This window comes from Calonectris borealis, chromosome 4 (genome assembly GCF_964195595.1).
Source record: "Calonectris borealis chromosome 4, bCalBor7.hap1.2, whole genome shotgun sequence".
Lineage (NCBI taxonomy): Eukaryota > Metazoa > Chordata > Aves > Procellariiformes > Procellariidae > Calonectris > Calonectris borealis.
The window spans coordinates 31,431,898-31,459,615 of NC_134315.1; the positions used below are offsets into that span (position 1 = coordinate 31,431,898).

At 43.8% G+C, this 27,718-nt stretch overlaps 1 protein-coding gene across 1 annotated transcript in view; it reads left to right on the forward strand.

Annotated features, from left to right (window-relative positions):
* The window catches only part of KIT (KIT proto-oncogene, receptor tyrosine kinase), a 54,669-nt gene that overhangs the window by 12,159 nt on the left and 14,792 nt on the right, over positions 1-27,718 (forward strand). Inside the window, exons 2-9 of the mRNA XM_075150558.1 lie at positions 6,388-6,627; positions 10,130-10,408; positions 13,847-13,983; positions 16,686-16,845; positions 19,681-19,870; positions 20,571-20,686; positions 26,057-26,171; positions 27,397-27,590. Coding sequence (XP_075006659.1) covers positions 6,388-6,627; positions 10,130-10,408; positions 13,847-13,983; positions 16,686-16,845; positions 19,681-19,870; positions 20,571-20,686; positions 26,057-26,171; positions 27,397-27,590 — 1,431 coding nt within the window. The remainder of the gene's footprint in view (positions 1-6,387; positions 6,628-10,129; positions 10,409-13,846; positions 13,984-16,685; positions 16,846-19,680; positions 19,871-20,570; positions 20,687-26,056; positions 26,172-27,396; positions 27,591-27,718) is intronic.

Here is a 27,718-nt window from a genome sequence, read left to right on the forward strand (position 1 = left end):
ATGACTATGAAGGTTATGGACAACACCAAGGGGAAGAGGCAGAAGCTCAGAAGAGCCTGCCGTGCCCTTACAGCATGTCCCAGCCCTGGGGGAGGCAGGGAGAGGGATTTGCTCTTGCTGGGTAGCAATGAACCTGCTGTCAGGTCGCTGCCAGTCCCGTGGGCTTGGCAGAGAGGCTGGTACTGGATGTGAGCAGGTTGTGGCTGTACTGTGAAGCTGCATTGTGCCCCTGTCGTGGGAGATCTTTGAGATGAGTTTAATGTGAAAGGGGGTGGGAGAAGGCACAGGGTTTTTTTGTTTTGTTTTGGGTTTTTTCTCTGAAAGCAATCTGTTGTGCTATAGGGCTGCCACAAACTTCTTGTTCCTTTTAATGTTTAGATAAGAGTTGAAAGAGGAAACGGCCACAGAGGGACTAACCTGTTGGCCTAAGGTTGTGCAGGAAATCTGTGGCAGAGCTGGGAATAAAATCCACACCACCTGACTCCTCATCTTATTCCATGGCAGCCCCACGTCCTTTGTTTGCTTGGCAGCTGGAGATGGTCTCCAGTTGCTTGTGAGCTTGATGTGCACTTGCACCTGACGTGCTTTTCCGTGCTACAGCAGTGCTGTGGCTGAGGCTGAAAAGCTCCCACATAAAACATTTTTTTTTTTGCAGGACGGTGCACTCCTTAGCCAAAGCTTTTTTTGTTTGCACATCCCTTAATTGTTACAGTAACATTCTGGTGTCCTTAATCATATCCCTGCAATTTGACCTGCATTTCCTATCAGTATTATCTAGAGCAGTTTCATTTTCTAATTCCTCCAGCCTGGTTTTCCAGATGTTCCTTCTGCATGCAGAAGTCACAACTGCTGTACTCCCTCTCTTTCCTCCCTCTCCCTTCATTTTTAGGGCTCAGGAAGCTGCTTGTAATATATTCATATATTCTGCTTCTTTTTTCAGTTACACAGCCTTGTTCACAAGTGATCCCAGCATTGTAGTTTTTAACTTAGATTTGTTATATTACAAGGAAAAGCTAGGATAATGGAAGTGACTCTTTTCGGCTGTGGGACACAAATTTAGACACAAAATGGGTCTTGGGCTGTCCAACTCTGAGCTTTGCAATTTATTTTATATATATTTTTGTTTTAAATTTATTGTTAATTATTAAATATTTGCCATTATCAATGTATTTTGTTAGCATAAATAATTATGTGCTAGTTGCCCTTGATAACAACTCCAGAGGGTCATCCAGAACCCCAGTGTGATACTCTGGCTATGCAGTGTATGGAGAGCATTGGGTGTTTCGCAGTGGGATCCACAGCCCTTGACCAAGTGGGATCATCTGCCCTCACTAGCCTACAGGAGCCATGGGGGCAGAGGATGGGTTTCCTATCTTCCCCTTGTCCTGTGGGGCCCCTGTGGGCTTCACGGAGGTGGTGACAGTCAGCTGAATAATGAGGTGGTGGCCCACCTTCTTTTCCAAGGTGTAAGGAGGTAGAGAGAGAGTGGAGGCATACCCAGGTGTGGGTCAGATAACAGAGTAAGGACGCACACCTACACCATGGAAATCTTCAGTGGAGACATAGCCATGGGTTCTGCTGTCCTATTGCTCAGAGAGTTTACAGTCCCACTGGTGACTGGTAAAGTCATGGTCCTTCCTGGGGTGGACACGGAGCCCTGGGTGGAGACAGCAGACTCCATATCCCTTGGGGTTCGGCGCTTGGAGCTCTCTTACCATCCCTGGCGTATGTCTTGCCAACACAACTGATTCCCAAATTATTAGTGTTACTGTCATGGTTATGCTCATGATTCGTGTTACTGGAGGACGCAAGAGCAACAGCAGGCCGGGAAGAGTCCCAGGTGTGGTACAAATGGAGCAGGATCGGACCTGAGGCGTTAGCAGTCTGAGAAAAGATCAAGAGATACCAGATGGACACATGCTGTGAGGATTAGTACATTGGATTACAAATTGTTGGTTAGACTCTCAGATTTCTGTTACTTAATTATTCCTCCAAAAAGGAGATACAAAGTCATTCTCATCTTTCTAAGCACCATTTTAATTCTTATCTTTTAAAAACAGGCGATATTTAGGTGCTTGATACTAAACACATCTGATAGTTCTTGTATTTACAACCTGTTCTTCCACTGCCATACTTTTCTGAAAACATGTTGTTTTCAGAAGGCAACAGAAAAAAACTTCAGATTGTGGGAATCCTTTGCACAAGGCATTAACTCAATTTTTAAACTGTTTTGCTGAGAATTTGTAGGCTGCGTAAAGAAACCATAAAACGATTGTCACGAAATGTGAGTGATGGTTTCAACTGGAATATTGTGGCTTTTGTTGTAGAGTGCCATAGTGTGCTTGTTCCCTCTATGCCTTTCTTTCCCCAGCTCCAGTACGTAACGTATTTCTTGTGCCTCTGGATGGAGTCATGCTCTGCTGTATTGTTTACCACCTTTAAAAACTTTCCACTAACTTGCTAGATAGTCCTGATAATAGGTGTAACAAAATTTTGAACTCCTAACCTGAATGGGTATGATGAGTGCTAGGGGAAAGAGTAGGTAAAAGTCACAACGTTGCATAAAAATATGACATTTTGTTTTTCTTAACCTTTCGGGCAATTATTATTTCTAGGATGCTTGTTCAGTCACGAGAGTTTGTGTAGAGGTTTAGCGGACCTCATGTGGAAAATTTCTGGTGGTGCTGGAAAAACAGGCACTGGTGGACTGCCTGTTGGGTTTAGCACTGATAAATCTTCATCCAAGGGAGATGGGAGAGAACGAGGGCTCCCTCCAAAACCCAGGCCACAAACCAAGTAATTAGACTCTGCAGGTGGTCTGACCATCCTTTGCTTCCTACTCTGTGGTGGATTTGTCAGGAAGAGGGGCAGTTACCTGACCTGGTCTTAATCCGGTATATACCTTAAGCACAACTAAAGCTGTGAGATGAGTGAATTAAGTCTGAAGTATATAACCTCATCCCAACTAATTATCTGATTGTTTTGTTTGAAAGTCTGTTGTTATCTCTGTGGGTAGGGAAGTTCAGCCTCTGAAAGGAAACGCAGAGCGTGTTTTTGCATGCAAGTGGTTTTGGTTTTTGAGAAATGTTCCCCCCCAGCTCAAGCATGGCTATTATACATCCAGTCCAACTGTGCGACACTGTGCTATGCATTAGAGGGCCGTGGGGCGATGGTTATTTGTAGGACTAAAGAGCCAGTCTTCAGAAGAGGAAGGGTTTGTTGCTGCAGCACCCGTCAGCGTTTGCACACATCAGTGATGTCGTGGCTGGACAGATCCGCGCTCATTTAGTAGGTCAGTTATGACATTGATCTGTGCACTGCTACCTCCGATCTGTTCCTTTCTTCTGCAAACCTGTTGATGACGCCCTGCCTTTGACCTTCACGCGCCCTTCTGCCCTAGGGTTGGGTGGTCAAGCGGGTTCGGGAAGGAGGAGAAGCCCGATGCCTGGCTGTGCAGTACATTACAGGCTGGTTTTGTCTGGGCAGTTCGGAGCCGACGATTACCCCGTGTGTGGTTGATGCGCCGTATAAATACCCAGGAGAGAAGTGGAGGGAGCGGTTGAGCAAGCCAAGCTGGCTCCGCGTTTCCTCAGGGGCAAGTAAATGAGTTTATTCTCCGTGTAGCTCCGGGGCTCTTTGAATGCAGTAAGCCCTCGCTGCAGCTGAGAGCGTGTCTGCGCTAAGGCGTGTGTGCAACGCAAAGGCTGCAGTAAGGTCTGGGGAGGGAGCACCCCCTCTCCGTGCCCACGCGTAGGTTGTGCACCGGGAGTTTCTGATGGCTGCACGTGCATTTCTGTTCACGCGGCCGAGGTGTCCCGTTGGGTTTTTTTGTTGTCGAAAGGAGAGGGTGGGGGCTGCGTGGGTTGTGCTTTCAGAGGCATCCAGCCGTCCGCAGTGCCGTGGCGGCGGTGCTGCCGAGGCTGCTGCCGGAGGAGGGGGCGCGTGGCTCGGGCCAGCGGGCCGGTGTGCTTCCCCCCGCTGCCTCTTCCGTGCCAGGCATTAGGAGCTGAGGCCAGGCCACCGCCGGCATCGCCCCTTGTGCCTGTGAAGGAGGGCTGCCCTGCGGTGTGATGAGGGCACAGGTTGGTGTTTGCTCCACGGCTGGGGCTGTGTGACCTGCCCGGTGCCGTGCTCCTTGGTGGTGGGGCAGGGGGTGGGCAGCGGGGGCCGTCCCAGCCCAGCCACACGTGCATCTCCCGTGGCAGGGCCTAGGCTGAGACCTTGCTGGCTGCAGGCAGGGAGTGATGCCAGTGAAGGATGTCCTGATCTTCTCCTTTCCCAGCCTTCCCTGACTCGTCTGAGGACCTAGCGCCATAGTGGGTACACGGCATTGCATGTTTGCTGTTTTGTGCAGCTCTTATCATTTGTCACTTGCAGCACCCCATGGCCTGTGGGAAGCAGCAGAGAAGTCTTCCAAAGACAACCCGATGAAGGACCTGCATGGTCTTTCATGAGACCTTCTCAGAGGTCTTTGCCCTCTTCCTTCTCAGGTGCTGAAAGTTGCTTTCTCTCATCTGAGGGGTTTGCAAACCAGTGGTCTCCTTGCCTCTCCTTACCTCCCTGTCAGGCCCCTGCGCAAAGAGTTTTTCCAGCTCTCCAGTCTGCAGAGCCACTGCTGGCTGGGACCTGTGCTCCTGAGACCTTGGACTTTCGCTCTCCTTGATTGAGCTGCTCTGTCACGGCTCAGGCTCACACCTGCACTTGGAGGTAGCAGATTTGAAATGCAAAGTGGTTTTTTTCTGCCTTTTTCTGGCAATAATTATTTCTGGGATGGTTGTTTATGCGTTCAGTCATGGAAGCATATATGCAGGGTTAGTGGACCTTGTGGAGAATTTCTGGTGGTGCTGGAAAAATGACTGCCTGTTGGGTTTAGCACTGATAAATAAATTTTAACCTAGGGAGATGTGGAGAGAACGCGGGCTCCCTCGAAAACCCAGGCCACAAACCAAGTAATTAGACTCTGCAGGTGGTCTGACCATCCTTTGCTTCCTACTCTGTGGTGGATTTGTCAGGAAGAGGGGCAGTTACCTGACCTGGTCTTAATCTGGTATATACCTTAAGAACGACTAAAGCTGTGAGATGAGTGAATTAAGTCTGAAGTATATAATCTCATCCCAACTGATTATCCGATTGTTGTGCTTGAACGTCTGTTGTTATCTGTGCGGGTAGAGAAATTCAGCCTCTGAAAGGAGCCACGGAGTGTGTTTTTGAATGCAAATAGCATTTTCAGTGGCATGACTCTGCTACTACATATGGATGTTGTAGAGTCTTGTACAACTGTGCTTCAGATGAGAGGGACATCAGCTAACAGCACAGTTATTGTAAGCTAAGGATTACTTGTAGGACTAAAAAGCTACTCTGAAAGGGGAAGGGTTTGTTCCTGCAAGACCACCTCAATATTTGCGTATGTTCTTCTGATGTTCAAGTAGGTCCGCAGTAGTGAGAATTTATATGCATTTTCATTTATGAACTTCATTTTGTAGCTTCACTAAGACTTTCACATCAGGGGTGTGCTAACTCAGCAACCCCCTGCTTGACTTGTCTTAATGGTGGAGCCAGAGAAGCCTGAATGTGCTTCTTTCTCCAAGAATGCAGTGTAAGGTGGGATGTAGTTGGGACTTGTGAATTGAGGCTGCTAATTTTACACAGCTTTATTTTCTGAGAACTTTTTTTAAAAGTTATGTTATGGCATGTTCAGTGAAAGAGAAGCTAAGAGGTCATTTAGAGCAGCTTTGGTGACTAGGAGATTGGTACCTCAGTAAAAAGAATTTGGTAGCATTGGGATGGAAGCTTGAAGAATATTTTGCATAAAATTTTTTTGGAGGCAAGAGATGATAAATTAGCACTTCAACTAAAGAAATAAGTATGGAAAACATGTACTGATGCCTTCATTAAACCGGACACTTCTAATCTAAGAGTGTGAGTGGAGCTTCTGAATACATGACAGAGCAGTTAAAAAAAGATAACTGTTGAGCACGGAAACTTTAGTTCTTGGCAACATTCTGAGTAAATGACAAAGAATGATTAAAAGTGCTGCCATGTAGAATCAGGCTCATATGTTCTTGAATTTAATTTTTAAATAGCTTGGGTCTGTTCCCATTCAAAAGCCAAACCATTGCAGAAACTGGTGCATCTGAAACTAGTTTCAAATGGTTTTTTAAAGGCCAGTTTCCATCTGCAGTGGTTATTTGCTCTGCGTGCCAAAGGTCTTACAAGCCAAAAGGTGTCTGTAGAATTGCATAGTGCCATTGCAGCTTAGTATTGTTAAGAAGTAACTCCCAAAATATTAACTGCACATATACAACTGTAAATAACAATTTTGCTGCAGAAGAAAAGAGAGTGTTGTATTGACAGGCATTGTATTTTGTGCTTTTTTTTTTTCTCCAGGTGGTTCACTGCCCCATGAAGAATCTTCACTGGTTGTGAATAAAGGGGAGGAATTAAGGCTGAAGTGCAAGGAGGATGGACCCGTGACTTGGAATTTCCAGAACTCGGACCCATCGGCAAAAGCAAGGAGTTCCAACGAGAAAGAGTGGTACACCAAAAATGCAACAGTCAGAGACATAGGCAGATACATATGCAAAAGCAAAGGGAGTATTGTCACCTCTTTTTATGTTTTTGTTAAAGGTAAATATCAATGAAGGCATTATTTTTGCTTCCCCTCCACTTCCCACTCCCAAAATAATAGGACAGTAAATGCTGGAGGAGGGAGTGAATTTGAGGTACAGAGGGAGAACACAGTCTGATAGAAGAAATCTTTCCTGTCCAGTAGAAAGAATACTCACTCCCAGCTTTGCTTGCAATGGCCTTTGTCACCAGAGCAAAGTTCTGGATGAGTTTCTCTTTACATCCCCATTGTTTTGTGGTGAAATATACCCGAGCTCTCTTTCTGGAAGCTAGTCAAGTGACCTGAATCAGTTGTATGAGTCAGTTGTACTGTGAGGAAGCAAGCAGTATGTAGAAATGTCTTTTTAATTCCGTGCCATCCATCAGTATGGAGTCATGTAAGGTTTGGCCCCAAGCTCTTGATTTATTGAGGCAGTTAGCTAAAGGATTTGGCTTTTCGAGGCCGTGCTCTGAGGCTTAAGCCAGCAGGCAGCAATGATTCCTCTGCCTCCAGCTCCTGATCTACCTTGTGACTGATCAGAAATGTCTCAGATGGGAAAAAAGTGCCTCTGCTCTGACACGTTTTCCCAATCCTTTATTATCCTTCTTCTTTGTCCAGTGTTTTCTTCAGATTTCTTCTCTTCTTTTGTTGGCTCCTGATCTGTGGCTTCATCAGCTGCCCTCAACCTGATGATTTACCATGCCTGCCATTCCCTTTTCCTTTCCAAGGAAGACACATAGCTCTGGTGGTCTTGCTTCCCTGTTGATGGAAAAAAGTCCTACCACATCCACTTTCATGGAGACAGCATTCCTTGTCCAACACGGGTTGCCTCAAAGAGCCCTCTCTGAATGCTGCCAATCCTTTGAGAATTACTGCAAGGTTGTTCTCCAAGACAGGGAGATACCAGCACAGCACAGCGAAGAGTATTTTCCCAAGGGAAGATATCTGACATAGTGGCCACACAATTTAGAGAGTGCTCCTTTAACCGCTCCTGAGTTGTCCAAATAGCCATGCAGCTTCCATGGATGAGTTTTCTTGATCTTCTGAGGTGTTTCTCTGAGACTATGACTAAAGGAAATCTGGCATGTATTTTACCTATATGTGACAAACATTGTTGACTTTTTTGACTGTTTTCCTGAAGGTCATGGTAATTATCCCAGACAGCTGTGATCATAGAGATCCATTATGTGAGTGACTCCACCTCAGGATAGCAACCTTCCCACTAAGCATGATTACCAAAGCATCAGAGAAGTTGGTGTGGCCCTCATGCAACATGTTGTTAATTTCTTTGTCTTAATTGTTTGAAAAATGTGCAAGCTTCACTATGACAAGTTGCTGGCAGTAAAATAAATATGTTTGTGAGTTTAGCCATCATTTTGCAATAGGCTGTGCCTTAATGACATCTTACATCACCTTGAAGATGCTACCATGAGCTCAGCTGCTTGTGGGGTTGTCACAAGAACCCCAGACACTTTCTGCTTGTAAAGCTGGGAATGAAGAGAGAACAGGACCGAGAACCTCGATCCTGCGCAGTCCCAAGTGGTACATAAAATGGTGGCAGCTGTTTATCTCTTACATCCATCTGGATCTACTAAAAACAAATTTTCTGTGCTTCTGTGACACAGTGTTGACAGACTGTAGGCGCTTACCTCTTTCACCTTTCTGCTTTGGCAGAAAGTGCCTGTGTTGTGTCTATAGAAGCCGTTTGTATCCCTATCCAAGCAAGTTTAGTGAAGATCAAGCTAGTTCAGACACACATAAGAGAGAAATATCTCTTGATTTCCATCTCAAGTCTTTCCAGACACAAGCAATGATAAGCACCAACCACATCTTGTATTGGAAATCTGAGGTATGCCCAGAAAGCAAGTGCTACCCAAGATGTACCTGGGGTGGAAGGCCGTGAAGGGGAGAACATGAGCAGCTTTCTTTGCGACTGGATTCCTTACAGCAAATCCTTCCATGTCTTCTCACCATGATGTCTCCCTTCCAGGGGGGGATGGAAGATGAGAGGGGAGCACCTCAGCAATTCTGCTTACCCCAGCCAAGGCCTTCCCTGCAATTTCAGCTGTTAGTGTCTTTTTTTTCCTGGGGAGCCATACTTTCTATATAGTGAAGATATCTTGGCTCTGTCCATCTTGGAAAAAAAGTGGACTGAGAGGAAACCAATCAGTTAGGTCTCTGTCAGCAGGGACATTTATATGAGCTCTTATACTCCATGCTCTTCCAGCTCAGGAGTGACAGTTATTCATGGCATTTCTCTAAGTGTCTCCATGTGCATAACATCACACTTTGGTTCTGTTCAGACATGCTTTACTTTTTCATTTGTTTGTAGTCTCCATCCTCTAGTTCTAGACTGATGCTTCAAAGCTGTTAGTTTGTGAGGGCTTCTTCGATGGCAGTATCAAATGAGGTTAAAACTACACCCTCACTCTGAGCTAGAAAGCAGCCAGTAACTTCTCTGTTCAGTGATGAGCAACCTTCAACTTAGCATTTCTTAATTGCTTACGTAAATGTCCTATGCTTCGTTTTCAGCCTGGTACTTCTTGTCTTAAACCAAATGCACATTGGCCATCATCTTAACCAAATTCTCTCAGTCTTCCTCGTTAAGTCATGGTTTGTTGATCGCTAATCATTCAAGTTGTACGAAGCCGGTTTGCAAAAAAGAAAGAAAACTTTTCCCTCTGTTTCTACCTTTCTAATTCATGCTATTCTGAGCTGAAATAAGCTTTTACAGAGTGTTTGTCACCACACTATCCTTTATTTTTGTGTTCGCTATTAGTGGTGAGGTTCTTAGCATTTCGGAGTCATCAGCTATCATGGGCTTCAACTTTGGTTGTAAAAGTTTTTAAAGTACTGTATGTTTGTGTGCTGTGGTTGGCCGAGATGAAATGCTTTAGAAAAGTTACCTTGTGAAAGATTACATGATGATTTTTCAATCAGATACGCTGTTTGTATGCCCAGTCTTTTCTAAGGAGGCTAAAAATAACCCCTTCTTTCAGGGAGGGGAGAGAGAGAGAAGTTTTTTGGTGCTTCCTCTGGTAGCAAAGTGTGTTCATTTAGATTATGTATTTTACAGAAGTGAAAACCATAATTTACGTGCTTTTCAACTTCCATTTGCTCATAAATTTCTTCAAAATCCTCCTGTGGGCATGAATCCTTACAGCCCTGCCACTAGCTAAAAGCAAATTACTTTTAATGGTCTGTGAAAATCTGTTTACTGTTGTTGGGAGTGGAGTATGGAGGTTTTGGAGCTAAACAAGGCAAAAAAAGCAGTAAGATTATTTTTAGTGCACATGATTCTTTAGTGTGTCTGGTATTGAATGCTACTGCACATCTCCTGTTGTGCTGCTCTTTTAAGACAAAATTTAGTGTCTCTTGGTAAACATGAATTGGGTAATACTCAGTTTTACTGGCTGAATGTAAAACTTTCTTTGATGTAAATGCCCAGTTGCATAGTTAGGGTCATCAGAAGTTGCCTGTGCAACGTCAGCTTCTCTGACAGGTCTTTGCGTTTCTTCACAGATCCAAACGTGCTCTTCCTTGTTGATTCTCTGATCTATGGAAAAGAAGACAGTGACATCCTGCTAGTGTGCCCGCTAACAGATCCAGATGTTTCAAATTTCACGCTGAGAAAATGCGATGGCAAACCTCTCCCCAAAAATATGACGTTCATTCCTAATCCCCAGAAAGGCATCATTATAAAGAACGTACAGAGGTCGTTTAAGGGCTGCTACCAGTGCTTGGCCAAGCACAATGGAGTTGAGAAAATCTCGGAGCACATTTTCCTGAATGTGAGGCCAGGTAACACAGGATTTTCACCTTCTTGTAGAGCACCTGATTTTCCCCTTCATCTCCCAGGAGCTGATGGGAAGTGCTGTGAAGCCTCACCTTGTGTCCTGACCTTCTCATGGGGAGGCTGGCGGTTTTGGTCTCCTCCGGAGGCTTTTGGAGTCTTCTCTTACTCAAAGGCAGATGTGCTTGCGCACCAGGGGATTGCTCAGGTGCCTGTGACTATTGCAGGCGGTCCAGAGGAAGGTGGTGGGCTTAGAAAGTTTATTCTGGGCAAGTTGTGTGGGGGCACAAGTTAATCTCGTGACATTTGGCTCGTGCCTGTGCTGAGCAGGTTTGGCCATGATCACTTTTATTTTCTGTTCCCGGTGATTTTCACCATTCTAAGAAATGTGGGTTGTGCTGTTAAACTTCGAGGACAAACCAGGGCCCTGAGGTTTGGACAGGTTTGTGCAGGCAAGGTGGAGATTTGAGTGCCTGACTCACAAGTCTGATACCCACAAATGACAGCAGGAGGAAATGATTGATGGCATTGAAGAAGAAGGATTCAGTGGAGAGGCAGAACTTGGAGGAGCAGAGGGCCCTTGTTTGTCTCCCTCTTCATGAGTGAGGATGGTCACAACAGCAACCATGTGGCCAGATCATGATGATGAGTGCGTTGTGGCTGAGCTTCCAGATGCACCGCTTAGCTCTGCAAACCTGTTGATGACGCCCTGCCTTTGACCTTCACGCGCCCTTCTGCCCTAGGGTTGGGTGGTCAAGCGGGTTCGGGAAGGAGGAGAAGCCCGATGCCTGGCTGTGCAGTACATTAGAGGCTGGTTTTGTCTGGGCAGTTCGGAGCCGACGATTACCCCGTGTGTGGTTGATGCGCCGTATAAATACCCAGGAGAGAAGTGGAGGGAGCGGTTGAGCAAGCCAAGCTGGCTCCGCGTTTCCTCAGGGGCAAGTAAATGAGTTTATTCTCCGTGTAGCTCTGGGGCTCTTTGAATGCAGTAACCCCTCGCTGCAGCTGAGAGCGTGTCTGCGCTAAGGCGTGTGTGCAACGCAAAGGCTGCAGTAAGGTCTGGGGAGGGAGCACCCCCTCTCCGTGCCCACGCGTAGGTTGTGCACCGGGAGTTTCTGATGGCTGCACGTGCATTTCCGTTCACGCGGCCGAGGTGTCCCGTTGGGTTTTTTTGTTGTCGAAAGGAGAGGGTGGGGGCTGCGTGGGTTGTGCTTTCAGAGGCATCCAGCCGTCCGCAGTGCCGTGGCGGCGGTGCTGCCGAGGCTGCTGCCGGAGGAGGGGGCGCGTGGCTCGGGCCAGCGGGCCGGTGTGCTTCCCCCCGCTGCCTCTTCCGTGCCAGGCGTTAGGAGCTGAGGCCAGGCCACCGCCGGCATCGCCCCTTGTGCCTGTGAAGGAGGGCTGCCCTGCGGTGTGATGAGGGCACAGGTTGGTGTTTGCTCCACGGCTGGGGCTGTGTGACCTGCCCGGTGCCGTGCTCCTTGGTGGTGGGGCAGGGGGTGGGCAGCGGGGGCCACCTCAAGTGTGCAGTTTGCTGTGGCAAATTAAAGAAGTCTTTTTCCTGGTGATTTGGAAGCTCCGATATAGTGAATTTTAATGAACATTAAATTTCAATTAATGAGAAGAGGACAAAAGTTTAATCAGTACAGGCATCTCTGGCATTCTCCTTTGATGACAAAAATCAAGTCCGTTCTTGCTGTCTCTGTTGTTTGTTCTGTAACAGGGTTTTTTTTGCAACTGTTTTTTCAGTGATGACCAAAGAAAGCAGTTGATTGACATAACTGACATTTCTCTGGCATTGGAGAGTGCAAGTTGTAGTATTGGACTATTTCATTTTTTTGCGGGATAGAAGTCTGTACTTGCTCGATACAGCGGTGACTTCAGATGGGAGAGTGCTGACCTGGCATCCATCGCCAGCAGCCCACTGTTGCGGGGGACCTGGGCGCTCTGCCCGCGTTCTCCGTCTGGGGGAAAGCGTGCAGTAAGTGGAAGCATCTGCTGAAGGCCATCGGCCATAAAGCAGCATTGTCATCCTCAGTGTTGTAATTACTGTGCTGTAGTGTTCAATCCTTGTAAAACTCCTACCGCCTTCTTGGCTGAAGACTGAAGTGCGTTGGAGACCCTTTGGTGGGCATTGTTTTTGTAATCATAACCGCTGAGACCCCCAGGCTTGAGCTTCTGGTGCAGAAAGACAGAAGAGGCATCCGTGAAACAGGGAGCTGTGCAGGCGTATTCAGACATACACCAGCCTTGCTACGATAGCACAGGGAGTGTTTATGTCCAGCCATTCTCAAAACAATGAGGGGCTTTATGGCCCTACGGCTTTTTTTTTGTTGTCCGTAGATGTTGTTGGCAGGTGAGAACTCAGCACGCCTTCTGCACCGGCTTCCTCCTGTCTCTTGGGCACTGCTGAATGCTGGGGGATGATTTTTATGCGAGCCTTTATATCTGAAGAGAGCAAACATGTTTCTTTGTTCTCTTCTGTAGCACATGAGGAAAACATCATTGTTGAAGTATGAATGGCTGAAAAGTGTGGTGTTTTCCTAAGTTTCGTATAATTTACCTAAGACGACTACAAAGCCTGTGTCAGAGGCAGGAAGAGAGTCTGGAAGGCCTTATCTGATATATGTTGCATTCACGGTTTGAAAGTGAGTCTTCCTGCATAAAAGCCCTAGTGGGAAGTTCACTGGAGTCTCATAAATGAAAAAAAGTTGAAGAAAGGATGAAGAAAACAGAAAAACAAACTGTGGAGGGAACAGAGGAAGAGATGAAGAGCTTTGCGGAAATAAGAGACACATAGTCCTCAAATATACTTGACTGTTGACAAAAGACACCTCAAAGCAGGGGTACAGCTAGCCCACGGCTACTTGTAACCACCTTCCTCTTGGGTGACGAACTTGCCCACGGTCTTGGCTCCAGCCACCTCTGTGAACCCTCACCATGAGCAGAAGTTGTGGTGCTTTCAGAGGCGAGTGTGCTGAAATCCTTGAGCTATACCTGTCATTCCTAGGCTGTCCATCAGGGGCCTTCCAGGGAACTGTCGGACAGTACTTCCCGTCAGCTGCAGTAATTTGTAATTAAAAGTTGTAGCTAATGCTAGGCTGCGGTTCTTCAGTGGCTGATCCTCACCGTATTTTCGGTTACAGAGTGCAACTTTTTAACTGCTGTCATAGAATGAATCGTCTCATTGACGGTTCAACATCGTTCAAGTTTCTTCATGCAAGTTGCTAAGCTCTAACAAGTATTATCTAACTTTAAGTGTAATTTGAAGGGAGATTGAAGCAGAAATGTGCTTGTTATAAAGGAACAACTGTGTAATATGTTAAAGAAATTTGAGTACCTCTCGGAGGCCTGAAATTTTATTGGAAAGTTAATGACTGTTGATTTTTATGCCCCCTTGGAAGCTCTGAAGCTAATGAAAAGTAACACACTTCTAAATTGTTTTCCAGTTCACAAAACTCTACCCGTCATCACCTTATCCAAAAGCTACGAGCTTCTCAAAGAAGGGGAAGAATTTGAAGTTACATGCATAATCACAGATGTGGATAGCAGCGTACAAGCTAGTTGGATTTCTCACAAAAGTGGGGTGAGTTCCTTTAATTGTATCATGTATGCCTCAGCGCAGTACACAAACTCTCTGTAGACATTCACGTGCTTGTCTTGGATACCTGATGCTATATCCATTTGGATTTGTTGCATTTCAAACGTCCTGCATCCCACAGACTAGTGTGGGGCCAGCCACAACTGTCCTGTGCCCATGTGGGCGGCTGGGAGGAAAAGCATCTGCACAGGCTTCTCTTCCCAAACAGAAATTAAAGTTAGGCTCTTCAATGTGAAGTTCAGGTGACCTCTGTTGGGCTGCCTAAATACGGAAGCACGGAGTGCCTACACATCACATTGCAATCAATGGGAGCTGCAAATATCAACACATGGACTGCAAATTACATATTCTAGTCGTTATCATTAACAGTAAAATACCTGCTAATTAGCATGGGATTGTATGTGACAGGAATAGTAGTAAGCATTCACTGGAATGATTAATTCATTTAAATTACATGGTGTGCCTCACTAACTGGGAAACTTCTGAAAAATGAACCAGTGAACTGGCTTCTGTCTGTAGTGATAGATGAAGTTACTGCCTGGCATCACTAAATTAAATTATTGGCAGGCTAAGTGCTCGAGGAGAGTTCGCTACTGGCAGCGCATCTATTCTGCAGACGAGGGGCAGAGAGATCCCCTCCCCTGGTCAGGCAGCACGAGGCCAGCTCTGCCTTTGAAATGAGCAGCAGGCACTGGGTTGTTTTTAAGGATGCTTCTTGGTCTTCTGGGTATACCCTGAAATTTAAATGAATTAGAAGCCCGTGTGAAAACCTGTTAGTAACTCCTGCCGTATACGTTCCCATGCTAATTGGCTGGTCTTTTACTGCTAATGGTAGTGACCAGAATATGTAATTCGCAGTCCGCATGTGTATGGAGAAAAAGGCTTCTGTGATGCTGTGATGTTTGGATAAATCACATCTCCTCAGGCAGATAGCGAACGGGAGGCCCATTCCCTAGGGCTGGGTGTGCCATGCTCAGCTAATCTGCCGGCTCTGGCAGAGCCGCTCCCACTAAGTGCTCCCTGCTCCAGAAATCCCACTTCGCAGCTCCAAGGGTTGAGGAGGTCTAAATGACATGAAGGTGGCATGGGACATGCAGATGGGGCTTTTGGTCCTGTGCCAAGGTTAACTACAAGTCCTTCATCTGAGAACTTCATTTCTTCTGTCGTTCCCACGCTTTTCCTGTTACAGTGTGATGAAATCAGGATCTTCCCTTAAGTTTTTGTGCTTTATCGCTTTTCATTTTATGAGTAAAAGCCACGAGGAAAATATTTTTGACCAAATAAGTTTGACCTTTCTGTCCTTTCTGGTAAATAGCATGGGATGCTATCTTTTAAATATTGACTGTCAAATTACATTTTGTACTGAAACAGAATACATAAAATTCATGTTTATATAGATGCAGAATTACATTTTGTCATGAACAGGTCGAAGGAAAAAAAACCAAAACACTTCCCTTGTATCACCACTTTTGAAAATTAGGAGACTTGTTATAAGGAAGCACATCCATAGAAACCAAACTGCTATTTGTGATTATTATAGTTCAGGAGAAACCAAAAATGCATTGAGAAGATTAAATTTGGCTAGAATCTCTTGGCACCTCCAAGAACGGAAATCATTCTGCTAGAAAATCACAACGAGTCCAGGTCTGCATTTGGATGAATCAATGTAAATTTATCAGTCTTTCCAACCACACCGAGCGTTCTCACAGAAACTAAAGTCAACACCTCAAAGAGTTTATTTTTTCTTTAGTTCCACCATGCATACTTAGGCATAGAGTCATGGTATACTCAATGTGTTGGAAAGAAAATGAAGTTTCCAGTTGCCTGTAAGATTAATAAATCTGGATTGCTATGGACCAAGAAGCAGAGTGGGTTCCAGAGCAAGGATGCCATGCAAAGCGTGCCATGAGCAGGTCTCTCTGCGGTGTGTCTGCAATGAGGAGATGCCACGGGCTCTGGGCATAGAGTGACCCAGTTTAAAATGAAGCTCCAGCACCTTAAATTCTCTCTTGTCATTCACTAGGAAGCATTGCAACCACACTTCAGAGTTGCAGTGAGTTTTTACAAGAGCTGCAGCTTCTGAGCATTAGGAAAGTCAAGACCCAGTGTTCATTTTGCATCAAGCCCTGCAGCTAGAAGCGTTGTTAGTGCAAATAAAACCTTCTGTTGGTTCCTTACCTTCATCAGCATTAGAAATTTAGCCAGAGTGAGCTGGGTCTGATGTTAGGCATACCATGCTTTTCTCCATATGATTGAAATATTTGAAGAAATCAGAGTTTCAGCTTTGTGGCTAGGGCTGATGTCTCCCCTTTGGCTCTCTTGGGGCAGGCGAACACACACACACACACGTACACACACATACACACACAGACAGACAGATACAGACACAGAGAGAGACACAGGCACACATGCGTTCTTGCCTTACAGTGGAGCTTGAGGAGGAAAAAAATAAAGAATAAGGGGAGGGGATAGGACCTAGGAGAGGACATTATCTCCCAGAGACAGCTGATCACACACTTGTTTTGCATGGAGAGATTCTAGTGACAGGTTTGTCGTGCTGGCTTATTATTCCGGTTTAAAGTTATGAATATTAATATAGCAAAGTTATAATTACTTCTATTTTTAATTTATCTAGGAAAGATGCTGCATACACAGTGTTTTAGATGTTAATTGTTTTTTACCGACAGATTGTTACAAGCAAAAGCAGAAATTTGGGTGATTATGGATACGAAAGGAAATTAACATTGAGCATCCGTTCAGTGGGAGTTAATGATTCTGGAGAATTCACATGCCAAGCAGAAAACCCTTTTGGAAAAACCAATGCCACAGTAACCTTGAAAGCACTAGGTAAATAGTTCTTGTAGAAATTTTAACATTTCTAAGAGCGGGAGGTGGAAAGTGAGAATACTGGGGAGCCTTCCCTTCTATCTCTCTCCTTTCCTCCAAACCTCAGTGAGTAAAGTTGCTTTATTAAAAGGTTATTGCTGACTGGTACCATATGGAATGGCTGAGGAAGTGTTGTGGTGTGTATGACTACTTTAATTTCTATAACCCTTTGCACGTTATTAGAATTTGATGTTAGAACAACCATCCAACAGTGTTTCTATCTCTCTAGTTTGTCTCATCCTTCCTGGTTTAATTTTAAATTTAATCCAGTCTTAATGAAGCAAGTAACTTACCTTTTCCTGGTACTATCCCTACGCTTAAGTAATTTGGCAGCACAAGCACAAAGCGTGTCTTTAATACCTGCCTTCCAAGCACAGGAAATTTTGCTGACATCGGCATGTCAGTGTTTTTTGTGTAGAAGCTGTATACGTACCTCTATTTAAAATAATGCCATGAGGAGCACTGCAGTGTGCATAGACAGCATGAAGTTGTTCCAGAGTTCACCCCCGTGGTAACACCCCCGTCACTTCCACAGGTTTTGGATCATGTCTCTTAATGGTGAGCGAACTCCCACCCTCCTCTTGTTTACAACAGACTCATGTAGAGTCTGCTATATATTAACTTGGGTGACACGCAGTGCCTTTTGAAGTTTAAAGCTGCCAAAACCTGCTAATTTGATAAACCAATTAAGGACGAGCCGGTATACTTAATAAGATCATTCTGAAGAAGCCTGCGTAGTTGGCTAAAATCATTTCAGTTCCTCACCAGTCAAGAGTGTAGTAACTGAGGGAAGTGTAGCCTTGGATCCTTTTTCCTTTTCAAATCTGTTTCTCTATTGCACAGAAAACTGCAGCATTGCTTTTTTTGCTTTCCCCGGTAACTTAAAGAAAACAGAAGTATTTGACCTACGTGGGTCAGATCTTCAGCAGAGCGGCAGAGGTTCGAGTGCCCTTAGCCTTGCTCTGCCATTCGAGGGGATAAAACTCATAACGATGGTGATGTTTTCCTCGTTTTTTTACAGGAGAGCCTAAATTCATATGTAAAAGAGTGAAACAGTGTGAAGTATGAAAGAAAATCTTCTACCCAAGGGGAACAATATGAAAGCTTTTATTATAAGAGGAGGGAAGTTCTTAACTGCAGAAATTCTTAGGACTACATATGCAAATGCGGCTTTAAAAAGGTTGACTTTGGAAGGTCTGGGGACTAAAATAAAGCATGGCGTTATAAAAAGTAGAAAATAAAGTAACAAGTTTGTATTTCGTAAAATACAAAGTTTGTATTTAATAAAAAATACCAGAGAAAAGCTGGAGTCTTTCCTTTTCAAGATACTTTTCTCCCCCCACCTCTCCAATTCAACTTAAAATAAAACAAACTCTGCCTCCTGGATGTCTTTAACCATTCATTATCAAACTGACTATATTTATTTGAACTGTGCCAGCTCCCAGGGTCCTGGGAAGCGGTGTATGGCATGTACTGGAGAGATCCTGGGATTGTATCAGTTTCTAAATCGCAGTGGCTTTAACATTAGTCAAAAGGTTTACAAGAAATAATGGGTATTTTTTGTAAATTTCCTAATTACTTTTTTTAACAGTTGATTTATCTAATCATAAACAGGTTTTAGAACTGTTTTGGGGACTGATAGCACAATCATACAATTTTATTTGCAGGGTCTTGGGTCCGATTTTGAATCTAGGTTGCGTAGGGAATCCTGTGTTTATATAAAAAACAGAAAAAAGCTCTGCAAAGGAACTAAAAATCTTCCGTTTCCAGATTTAAAACCTTTTTCTCTTTTCTGACGATGGAAAGCATTTTAGAGCATACCTGCCTGCTGTGAGTTTACTTCATCCTTTCTTCTCCGAAGCATCTGTCAAGTGCTCTGGCAGCTCCATATGCTTTCACCAAGCCCCGCTGGCTCTGGTTTTCCTGAGCTCAGGTGCCCAGCTGGCCACAGCAGTTTGGTTCCTAGAAGGTGGGAAAAAGCAGGGATCCGAGATTGACTTTCGGTCTAAATTCAAGCTCACTCAGTAAATGTGTTTCCTTGCAATTGCAATCTTCCTGTCAAACTGATAATTCCCGTATGAATTTGTGTAATAGGACTGAAAAATTTGTCTTTTCAAAGTGAATAATCCTGAAACTGATGAGTTTATTAATGAAATTAAAACCACTGCAGTAAGGATGCTGCTCCACATGGTATTTTGGAACGGAATTGCACAATGATAAATGGTATCTGCCAAATAAAAGATTAAGACACAGCAGTAGATGAACAGAAATGCCTTAGTTTAAGACAATTGGTATCCAGGCCTGTGGACTTAGCACATTTTTCTCTAATTACAGTTTTTAATAGCTTCATTTGTAATGTCATTTTTAATTAACTTGACAAAGAAACCTTAAATACTCTAGTATATTGTCATAAATGATAATTTCTCTTGCTTTTTTTTTAGTGTTTCTTTTGTACCATACATTTAGCGACTTTGATTTTTGGAAAAATGTAAATACTTGAGTAGAAGCAAATCCTTTTTTTCCAAAAGCAAATAGAGGCTATTTATCACCAGAAGATGGAATTATTTCCGTTAAGGCCCTCAAGGCTACTTTAAGTTCTGTGCCTCATTGCTATATATAGCTAGTGGCCTTGGTTTTAGCAGGTGAGGGTTCAAGTTCTGCTTTGTAGGTAAAGTTTCGTGTTTCACAGTTGGATGTTTGATCACTAGATCTTGAAGTAGTCTAAGTGTGGTTAGAGTACTGACAATCTTCTACATGCCCCTGAAATTGTTTTTCTTCTCCTCTTATGGCCATCAGCTAAAGGATTTGTCCGTTTGTTTGCAACAATGAATACCACAATAGATATTAATGCAGGACAAAATGGAAATTTAACAGTTGAATATGAGGCATATCCAAAACCGAAGGAAGAAGTCTGGATGTACATGAACGAAACATTACAGAATTCATCAGACCATTATGTCAAGTTCAAGACTGTGGGCAATAACAGGTAACATGAATGATAGTAAGTGCTATCGATTTAACTTTGGAACAGCAAACTAGAGTCTGCTCTGGAAAGACGAAAGTGGAGATGGTGAGAAAATTGTGATTATAAAAGATCTCGTAGTCCGCGTGGCTTACCACAGTAACTGGTGCAAAGTCTGCTAACCAAGATTTGGAATAGCGTTGAGCTAACCACACCATCTGAGGACCAGTGGGCCACAAACTCATGACTCACCTACAAGATGCCATTCCTGCCCAATAAGCAAAAATAAGAACGTAAAGCTGTTTGTGTGGAGAGACTCCTTCCAGCACCACAGCAGAGCCCAGTGCTCTGGACAAAAGCTTATGCTTTTATTTCTGCTGTGCACTGTTCTCTTCTCAGCCCTGGTCCTCCAAAAATCCACATCCTAGCATGTGTGGCCTGGGCTGTGTATCTGGGTTCCCTCCTCGGTGAGGAAAGGAGCAGGTGGTGGGGCACGCACGAGGTGCTGAGCTGTCACCCGGGCACACATCTGGGTGTTAGAAGTGGCAAAACTATTGGATGCTGTAGTGCAAAGGCAGTCGTAATGCAAGATAAGAGTGTTGGCATGGGCAGTGTCTGCAGAAGAAGATGGCACGCTAATAATTCACTCCCTAGCTTCCGTGCAGCAATTGCCTGTTCACCGCAAGTTGTGAGCATCAGTAATGCTTAATTTTTTTCTTTACAGTTATACAAGTGAACTTCACCTTACCCGATTAAAAGGAACAGAAGGAGGCATTTACACATTTTTTGTGTCCAATTCTGATGCCAGCTCCTCTGTAACATTTAATGTCTATGTGAAAAGTAAGTAAGTGAACAGTCTGAAATATTTCATTATCACAGTCATTGTATTTTATACAACATAATGTATGCACAAGATGTCACAGTGTAGTTCAGCATATGAGAGGCTTTCTGAAGTGAAGCACATGCTGGAAAACTATTTAAATATCAAGATATAAAAGTGCAGAGTACTTACACAAATCCACCTACTATCCAGCATGACCTTCCATTCTAGTGAACATATTCCAGAGGTTACCAGAGAGCAGATAGATAGTTTATATAGGAAAAAAACTGTAGCACCTGGAAAGAGGATCTCAAAAATAAGCGTGTACCATAAACATGTGATAATTTAAGGTGGAGCAGGATATGCAGGGATTATAATTGGCATTTTTGGCAGCCAAGTTAAGCTATTAATTGTCTTTAATTTGTTTGAGTTGGATGCAGAGTTTTAAAGCTTGTCAGGAGAATTATTCACTTGTGCCTTTTGGCATCTAAATACTTCTGTATAATAATACAGATCACCAGTGTGCTAGAGAAATCTGCATAGCTTTACAATCACGTTTGCTGTCATCTTTGGGACATGCTTATAAAAAAAGAGCATCGGTCTCGGTTCCAAACAGCGTTCTTTGAAGAAGACAAAAGCTAAATTCCAAAATGATTCAATGAAATCTTCAGGAAACCCTGTCCTTCTTGGCAGAGCAATCCTGTTAGAGCATTTCATGGTCTCAGCAAACAAGTATTGGCAGATGCTAAAGGTCAAGCTTAAGGAAAATTAAACTGGAGAAACTAAGGCAAGGTAGAGAATGATGCCTTCAAGCCCAGCAGGAGGAACTGTATAGAAAGTGAGTGAATGTGCTGCAAATACATTTCTGTGTTGCTGCTATACTTCAGCAGCAGCGTGTCCTTCTCTGGGCATAGGCTTGTGCAGAGGACTGTTGAGACCTGCACAAATGCACAAAATCCTAGATATTAATTTTGAATTCTTCTCATTTATCACTGAAGGTCAACATTTGTAGTGTCACTATTAGCAATGCCATAGTTTGGGTCTAGAAATGTCACTTGGGCTCCTTTCAGAACATGGCATTTCTTCCTTCATCTGTGAATGTTGTAATTTGTATTCTTGTGCCTTTTCCATTTCCTAGCTATGATTTCTGAGAGGAGGGCACTGGCAACCTCCAATGTCCTTTGCCACCGTGGATGAGTGTGGGTTACAGTCACGAGGGATAATTCTACTATTTTACACATCAACGGAGCAAATTGTTGAGACAGAAGTTTAATTTCTGGGAAGGAATGGGAGAAATTGCAGGTTGCCTGTGGAACTGTCAGTTCACATGAGACTGGATGGTGCTTTCCGACTTGCAGCATCGTACGTGTGCTTGGAGCAAGGGGCCTCCCAGCTCTCCCAGGCTCTGCAGGCTGCTTGGGAGCAGTCCGGGCACAAGAACTGAAAAAAAAACCCCAACCCATAGTTTTGTCATCATCAGGTGTCAGTTCTCAGTGCAGAGCTCCATGTTGCCGCTTTTGAGGAATCTGCTACTTGACAAAAGCTGAAAACCCCTGTGGGTCATGGTTAGGAAACCAGACTAAGAACAGCATGGTGAAGCAGTATGGCCGAGGCAGGAGGGAGCATGGATGGCTTAGTTCTTCTGCATGGCTTGTCTGTGCAACCAGCAGCATTCAGTCTTTTCCCCTCTTGCTTCAACTACTGGTCTTGTAAGTAGTAAGATCAGCCTTGAGATGCAAAGAAGACATGTAAGCCGTCTCAGTAGAGCCCAGGTTACCACGCACAGCAGCTCTGCGTGGACTGCAGACATTGCTGAAGCAGATGGATTTGACACACTTGACTCAAAAAGGTTTTCTTTTGGCACTTGGACTAAGCTCCCGCAAATATTTTTTTAATTTTGAAAAGAGGAGATGAAATAGATTGATCCTTCTAAGGGTTTGTTTTTAAGAAAAATGACCTATTTTCAGTGGCTTGTAAAATGCTCATTATTTAGGTGTGAAACACAAACTGCACGACAACATACCATATTATTTGACGTAGCAGAGTAACTGCCAAGGTGAGTCATGTGTGGGTGGGTCAGATCCCGATCTAATGGTGTGTTCTGACCTGGCATTGTTGTCAGCGGGGATCTCGCATAAATTGCTGGGATGTAGCTCGTGATGTTTACATGTCTGGCTTGGGTGAGTAATCAGCAGAAAGTAATCAAACAGGTACAACAGGATTCATAATCAGGAGAATGTCTTCACATAAACAAAAATCGATGCTGAAGTATTTGCTGAAAGACGTGAAATACCCTGTGCAGAAATACTTGCCTTGGATTTAAACACATTTAGTAATTGCATATGCTAATCTGAAACAATACTAAATTGCTTAAAAAAAAAAGTAATGTAGTCAGTCATAGTAAATGTGACATAAAGCAAGGAAGGAAGCAGCTCTGAAATTAGGAGCCAAAAAGAAAATTACAACTTGACAAGCAGCATACTGAACTGAGTTACAATTAAGAAATTGTAGAAATCTCCAGAGTGGCAAGGTACAGTACATCTAGCAATTAGTGGAGGAATCTTCCAACTAGTATCTGAGTTTAGTGCAAAATAATACCTGGGCTTAATTATAGTCAACAAAATATTACCTACGCTGTTGAGGCTCATGCTGCAAAGAGAAAGCGGGTCACGGTATTATAGATCAAGCTCTGCAGTTTTCCTGTCATTGGAATATGCAGTGAACAAACGAGGAGTCACCGTGATATTATAAAAAGATTCATTCTGATCCAGAAAATGTGGCTCCAGGAGGAAAGCCCTCTCTCTTTGACTGCAATGACAGTCAATACCTATTAAGTGTTACTTCTTAGACATTCACTTTGTTAACGATGAAGAACAGGAAATCAGTAATAGAAAGCAATTATATGCACAACATTATTTTACAGAGCATTGAGATAAAATAGAAGTGGCCTCCTATTAAATAGGATAAATCCTCTTTGCTACATTCAGAATCAACATTAATAAAAGGTGAAAAGCAGTTAATAAACTTAGTGAAATTAGAAGTTTAAGACATCTAATGACTGATTATGGAAGGCAATATGCATATATGCCAAGCAATGTAATGAAGCGTTAACTATTTAAAAGGTTAAAGCCAAAACAGTAAGCAAAGTCTAGTCATTAAGAACCTGTCTGATACCAGGTGTAATTAGGCAGTGAAAGTCATAAAATCTAGGGCAGTAAAATGTCTTTTAAAGAAGATGCTCAGTGGCAGCTTGGCATCTGTTCGCCAAAGCCGGTCCATCTTTGCTCCAGCATCCCCTGGAGCACCTATGCTGGTGGATGAGGAAGAAGCTCTGGCTCCAGAGAGGGGTGCAGGTGCTGAGACACACAGCCCGGGGTGATGGTGGTAGCAGCCGCCTCCATCCTCTTGTGTACGGAGCTGTAGGGGCCCCTTCGCTACCGCAAGTGAAACGCATCTCTTAATTTCTCTGAGCCAGGGAGGCTTGGGAGCGCTCCGTGCTGGTGGAGAGAGGCTGGTCACGCTAATTGCCACATCAAAGCGCTTCACCAGGGATGTCACGGGTAGAGCGGCTGTCAGGTCAGCTGTTCTCACGAGGCTGCTGCAGCTCAGCTTCCCGTGGCACCAGGGCTGGAGCCCTCGCTGCTGGGCTGCTGGAGGCGTTAACCCTGCACAGCCTCTCGTCTCCCTCTGCTACTGCAGGATGAGTCCACATGGACTTATGGCCCTGTAGGCAGGCTTTTATTGCACTAGTTTATTACAGCAGAAAAAGCCTGACTAGCATGGGCATTTTCATTTCCCTCACTCAAAGTGTTAGATGCCGCCCAAATCTGGCACAATATTTTTTCTGGGGTTTAATGTTCATTTTCCTTTTACGCTTGACTTTTCATTTCTCTCATTTCTTGAGTTACATTGCGTTGTAACGTTGCGTAGAACATAGCATATACCTAAACAAATTGCTTGCACGTGGGTAGTAAATTAGCTAATTACAATTTCACAATCCAACCATTTTGATAGGAGTTTTGGAAATGTGGATTATGTGTATTCCATGAACACTGAGGCTGGGTGAGATGCTGTGCGCTATCAAAGAGTTCCTCACCAAATGAGTAATGCTGAAAATCCATCTCAACATTTTGCAACAATGTTTGGTTCTTGGTGTTTGCATAAAACACAACATGCGGATTTAGAAATGAAAGAACATTCGGTTCCTGTAACATGAGTCATGAGGAGATGCTATGTGATTGAGAATATACGTGTGCTTTATTGCCTCTAATTTAATCAGCAAGTAGAATATTCATTAAAAACTAACGCCATGCAATCCTTGTGTGTGGATTTTATCTGAAGTAAATCTGCGTTTTCCCACTGTAGTCTATACAACTTCACAACTTTCTAGGATATTAGAAGTTCATCTTACATTTCTGTAAAGTTGTATTAACTGATAACGGACTCTTAACTTGTACTTATTAGGTGAGCAGCATCATTGGAATATAGTCTGGGTTTTTTCCCCATAAACTTTTTTTTGGGTGATTTTGCAAGGAAGCTAAGGTAGTTATGGGAGATAAGGCCTCTAATGCAAGTTTGTCCAAGAAAAACATCTCGCTGTGTTGGTGCTGCCCTTGGCTGAAGCTTATGACTGTAAAGTCCATCTGACCGCTCTGGTTTCCTGCCATGCTCAAAACAGCAGCTCCTGAACGGAGTGCAGGGCCAGTTCTGGTGCAGGACACGGCGGGAGGCAGCGGCTAGCCGGCTTGCTTTCTAAACTACCAAAGCAATCATGAATTATCGTTTGGAAAGCTACCACATTCAGCCAAATACTCGCTTCCTCTGCGTCCAATGTTTCAGAGAGTCAGGCAGTCAGGCATTTCGGTAGTGGTATCTTAGAGGGACGTATGTGCTCTGCGGGGACTTTGCACTGGTTGCCTTGCACTGTAGTTCCTTTTCTGGCTGCAGTGGTAATATTTAATACAAAGGGCAGATGTAAGAGAGATGTGGTTTGACAGATTTAGTACACTTCGAACTGTGAAGAAACTGTCCTTTTTACAGGCTGGTAAAGTCATGCTGTGCAGGAACTGCACTGTTGTTCCAAGCACACACTTCTTTGGGTTGTTTAAACTCTGGGCTTTGCTGGTTTAGGATCTTTCATCAAACCAAATACTCAGTGGAGTAAGGTGTTCTTTTGAAATCCAACCCAAGCTTTCAGTGTAAGAACTGGTATTTTCACAGATGGTCAGTGCTTGCAGGACACCAATTCAGACACCCTTGAACGTGCGAAGCTCTGTTTACCTGAGTAATTCCACGGACCATGACGGACACAAGTTGCTGGGCTGAAGAGCAAGTAGCAATGCAAATTCTGTGTTCCCCTAATGTGTGACTCTCGTTTTTGTTTATTGCAGCAAAACCAGAGATTCTCACTCTGGATATGCTTAGCAATGGTATTCTCCAGTGTGTAGCAGCTGGATTCCCAGCCCCTACCATATACTGGTATTTTTGCCCAGGAACTGAGCAGAGGTAAGTTAAGTAAACCAAAGTCTCCAAAGGCTATTTTAGGTGCAATACATCCAATTTATAATTAAAAATTAAGAACATAAAATGACTCGGTAACAGTTATGTTCAAACGTTGCATTACTGTTTTCATCATTTTCGGCATTGCATTATTTGCAGTGGTTTGAGGGGAAGGCAGGGGTATGTTTCATTATTGCTCTTTGCATTCCGTCCTTGAAAGGGGAATAACCAACATTTCCTGCTGCGGAAAAGTAAAAGCCAAACTTTCTCTCTGCTGTAAGCTAGCTAAGGTTTGTATCAGTTTGGCCCCAAATGACACACGTTCCGTATGAAATTTCACAGAATGACAATCACAGAATCACTTGTGAATATGGCTGTTATCTTTTGTTTTATTGTGTAATGATATAATTTTTCAAGACATAAAGTAATTAGATTTCTGTTCACATGAAGCATATGACAAGTAAACATGTCCGGAGTTATTATGAATAAAACCTGATGTCTAGTTACCACATTTCTAAAAAGATTGTAGAGTTTCACTGTGAAGAGAGCGTTTGTGAAACATGTTTTAAAGTTTTGGTTGACTTCCACCGTGGTTGTAGATCTCGTACTAGCAAGTCATGGGTCTCCCACCTGTGTAATTTGTTTTATGCCTAAAATAATTGTTATTTCCCTGATTTTTTTAAATAGCACTTTTTTTTTATCTTAACTGTGTGTTCATGTAGTAAATATACGACATATGAAGGAGAGGCAGCATCTTGAGAGAACAGAACTGGCTATTTTCTGGCTGCATATAAGCTTGATGGTGTTGTATGTACACCAGGGATTTTCTTTGTGCTGTAATAAAACGGTGCTTGGGGAAAGTTTTCAAGAGTAGGTAATAGACCACAACTGCTTGAAGCTGAAGTTGGAGATGCAGGTTGAATGCTACAAAACCCGTAGTGGACTTACAGACCAGTAGGTATCTCTAGCCAAAAGCAAACGCAAAGACCTCGTGCTGTCCAGTTGGGTCAGGCTTGCTGCATGTATCCATTTCACCCACTACATAGAAGACAATGAGACATTGTGAGTAGGCTAAGTTTTGAGGATAAGATCTTCAGCTGAACCCCTTTGTAGAGCAATGTTGTTTAGTTATCTGATGGTCTGGCAGTGACTATCTGCCTCAACAGCAAGACCTGTCATCCATTCCAGGTAGCAATCCATGGCAGATAACTGTCAGTATTGTTTCTCTCAGGTGTTTTGATTCACCAACAATATCCCCCATGGATGTCAAAACCAGTTACACAAATTCATCAGTGCCGTCATTTGAACGAATCCTGGTTGAAAGCACCATTAACGCCAGCATGTTCAGGAGCACCGGCACCGTGTGCTGCGAGGCCTCCAGCAATGGGGACAGGAGCTCTGCTTTCTTCAACTTTGCTATAAAAGGTAACGGCTGGAGTAAACGAGGCCATAAAACGTGGGTGCCGTTCAGCTCTTCCCCTAAGAGAAGTGGGTTACCTTTGCCATAATAAAGTTTATGGTACTGTGGCTGAGCGTATGATAACATATTACGC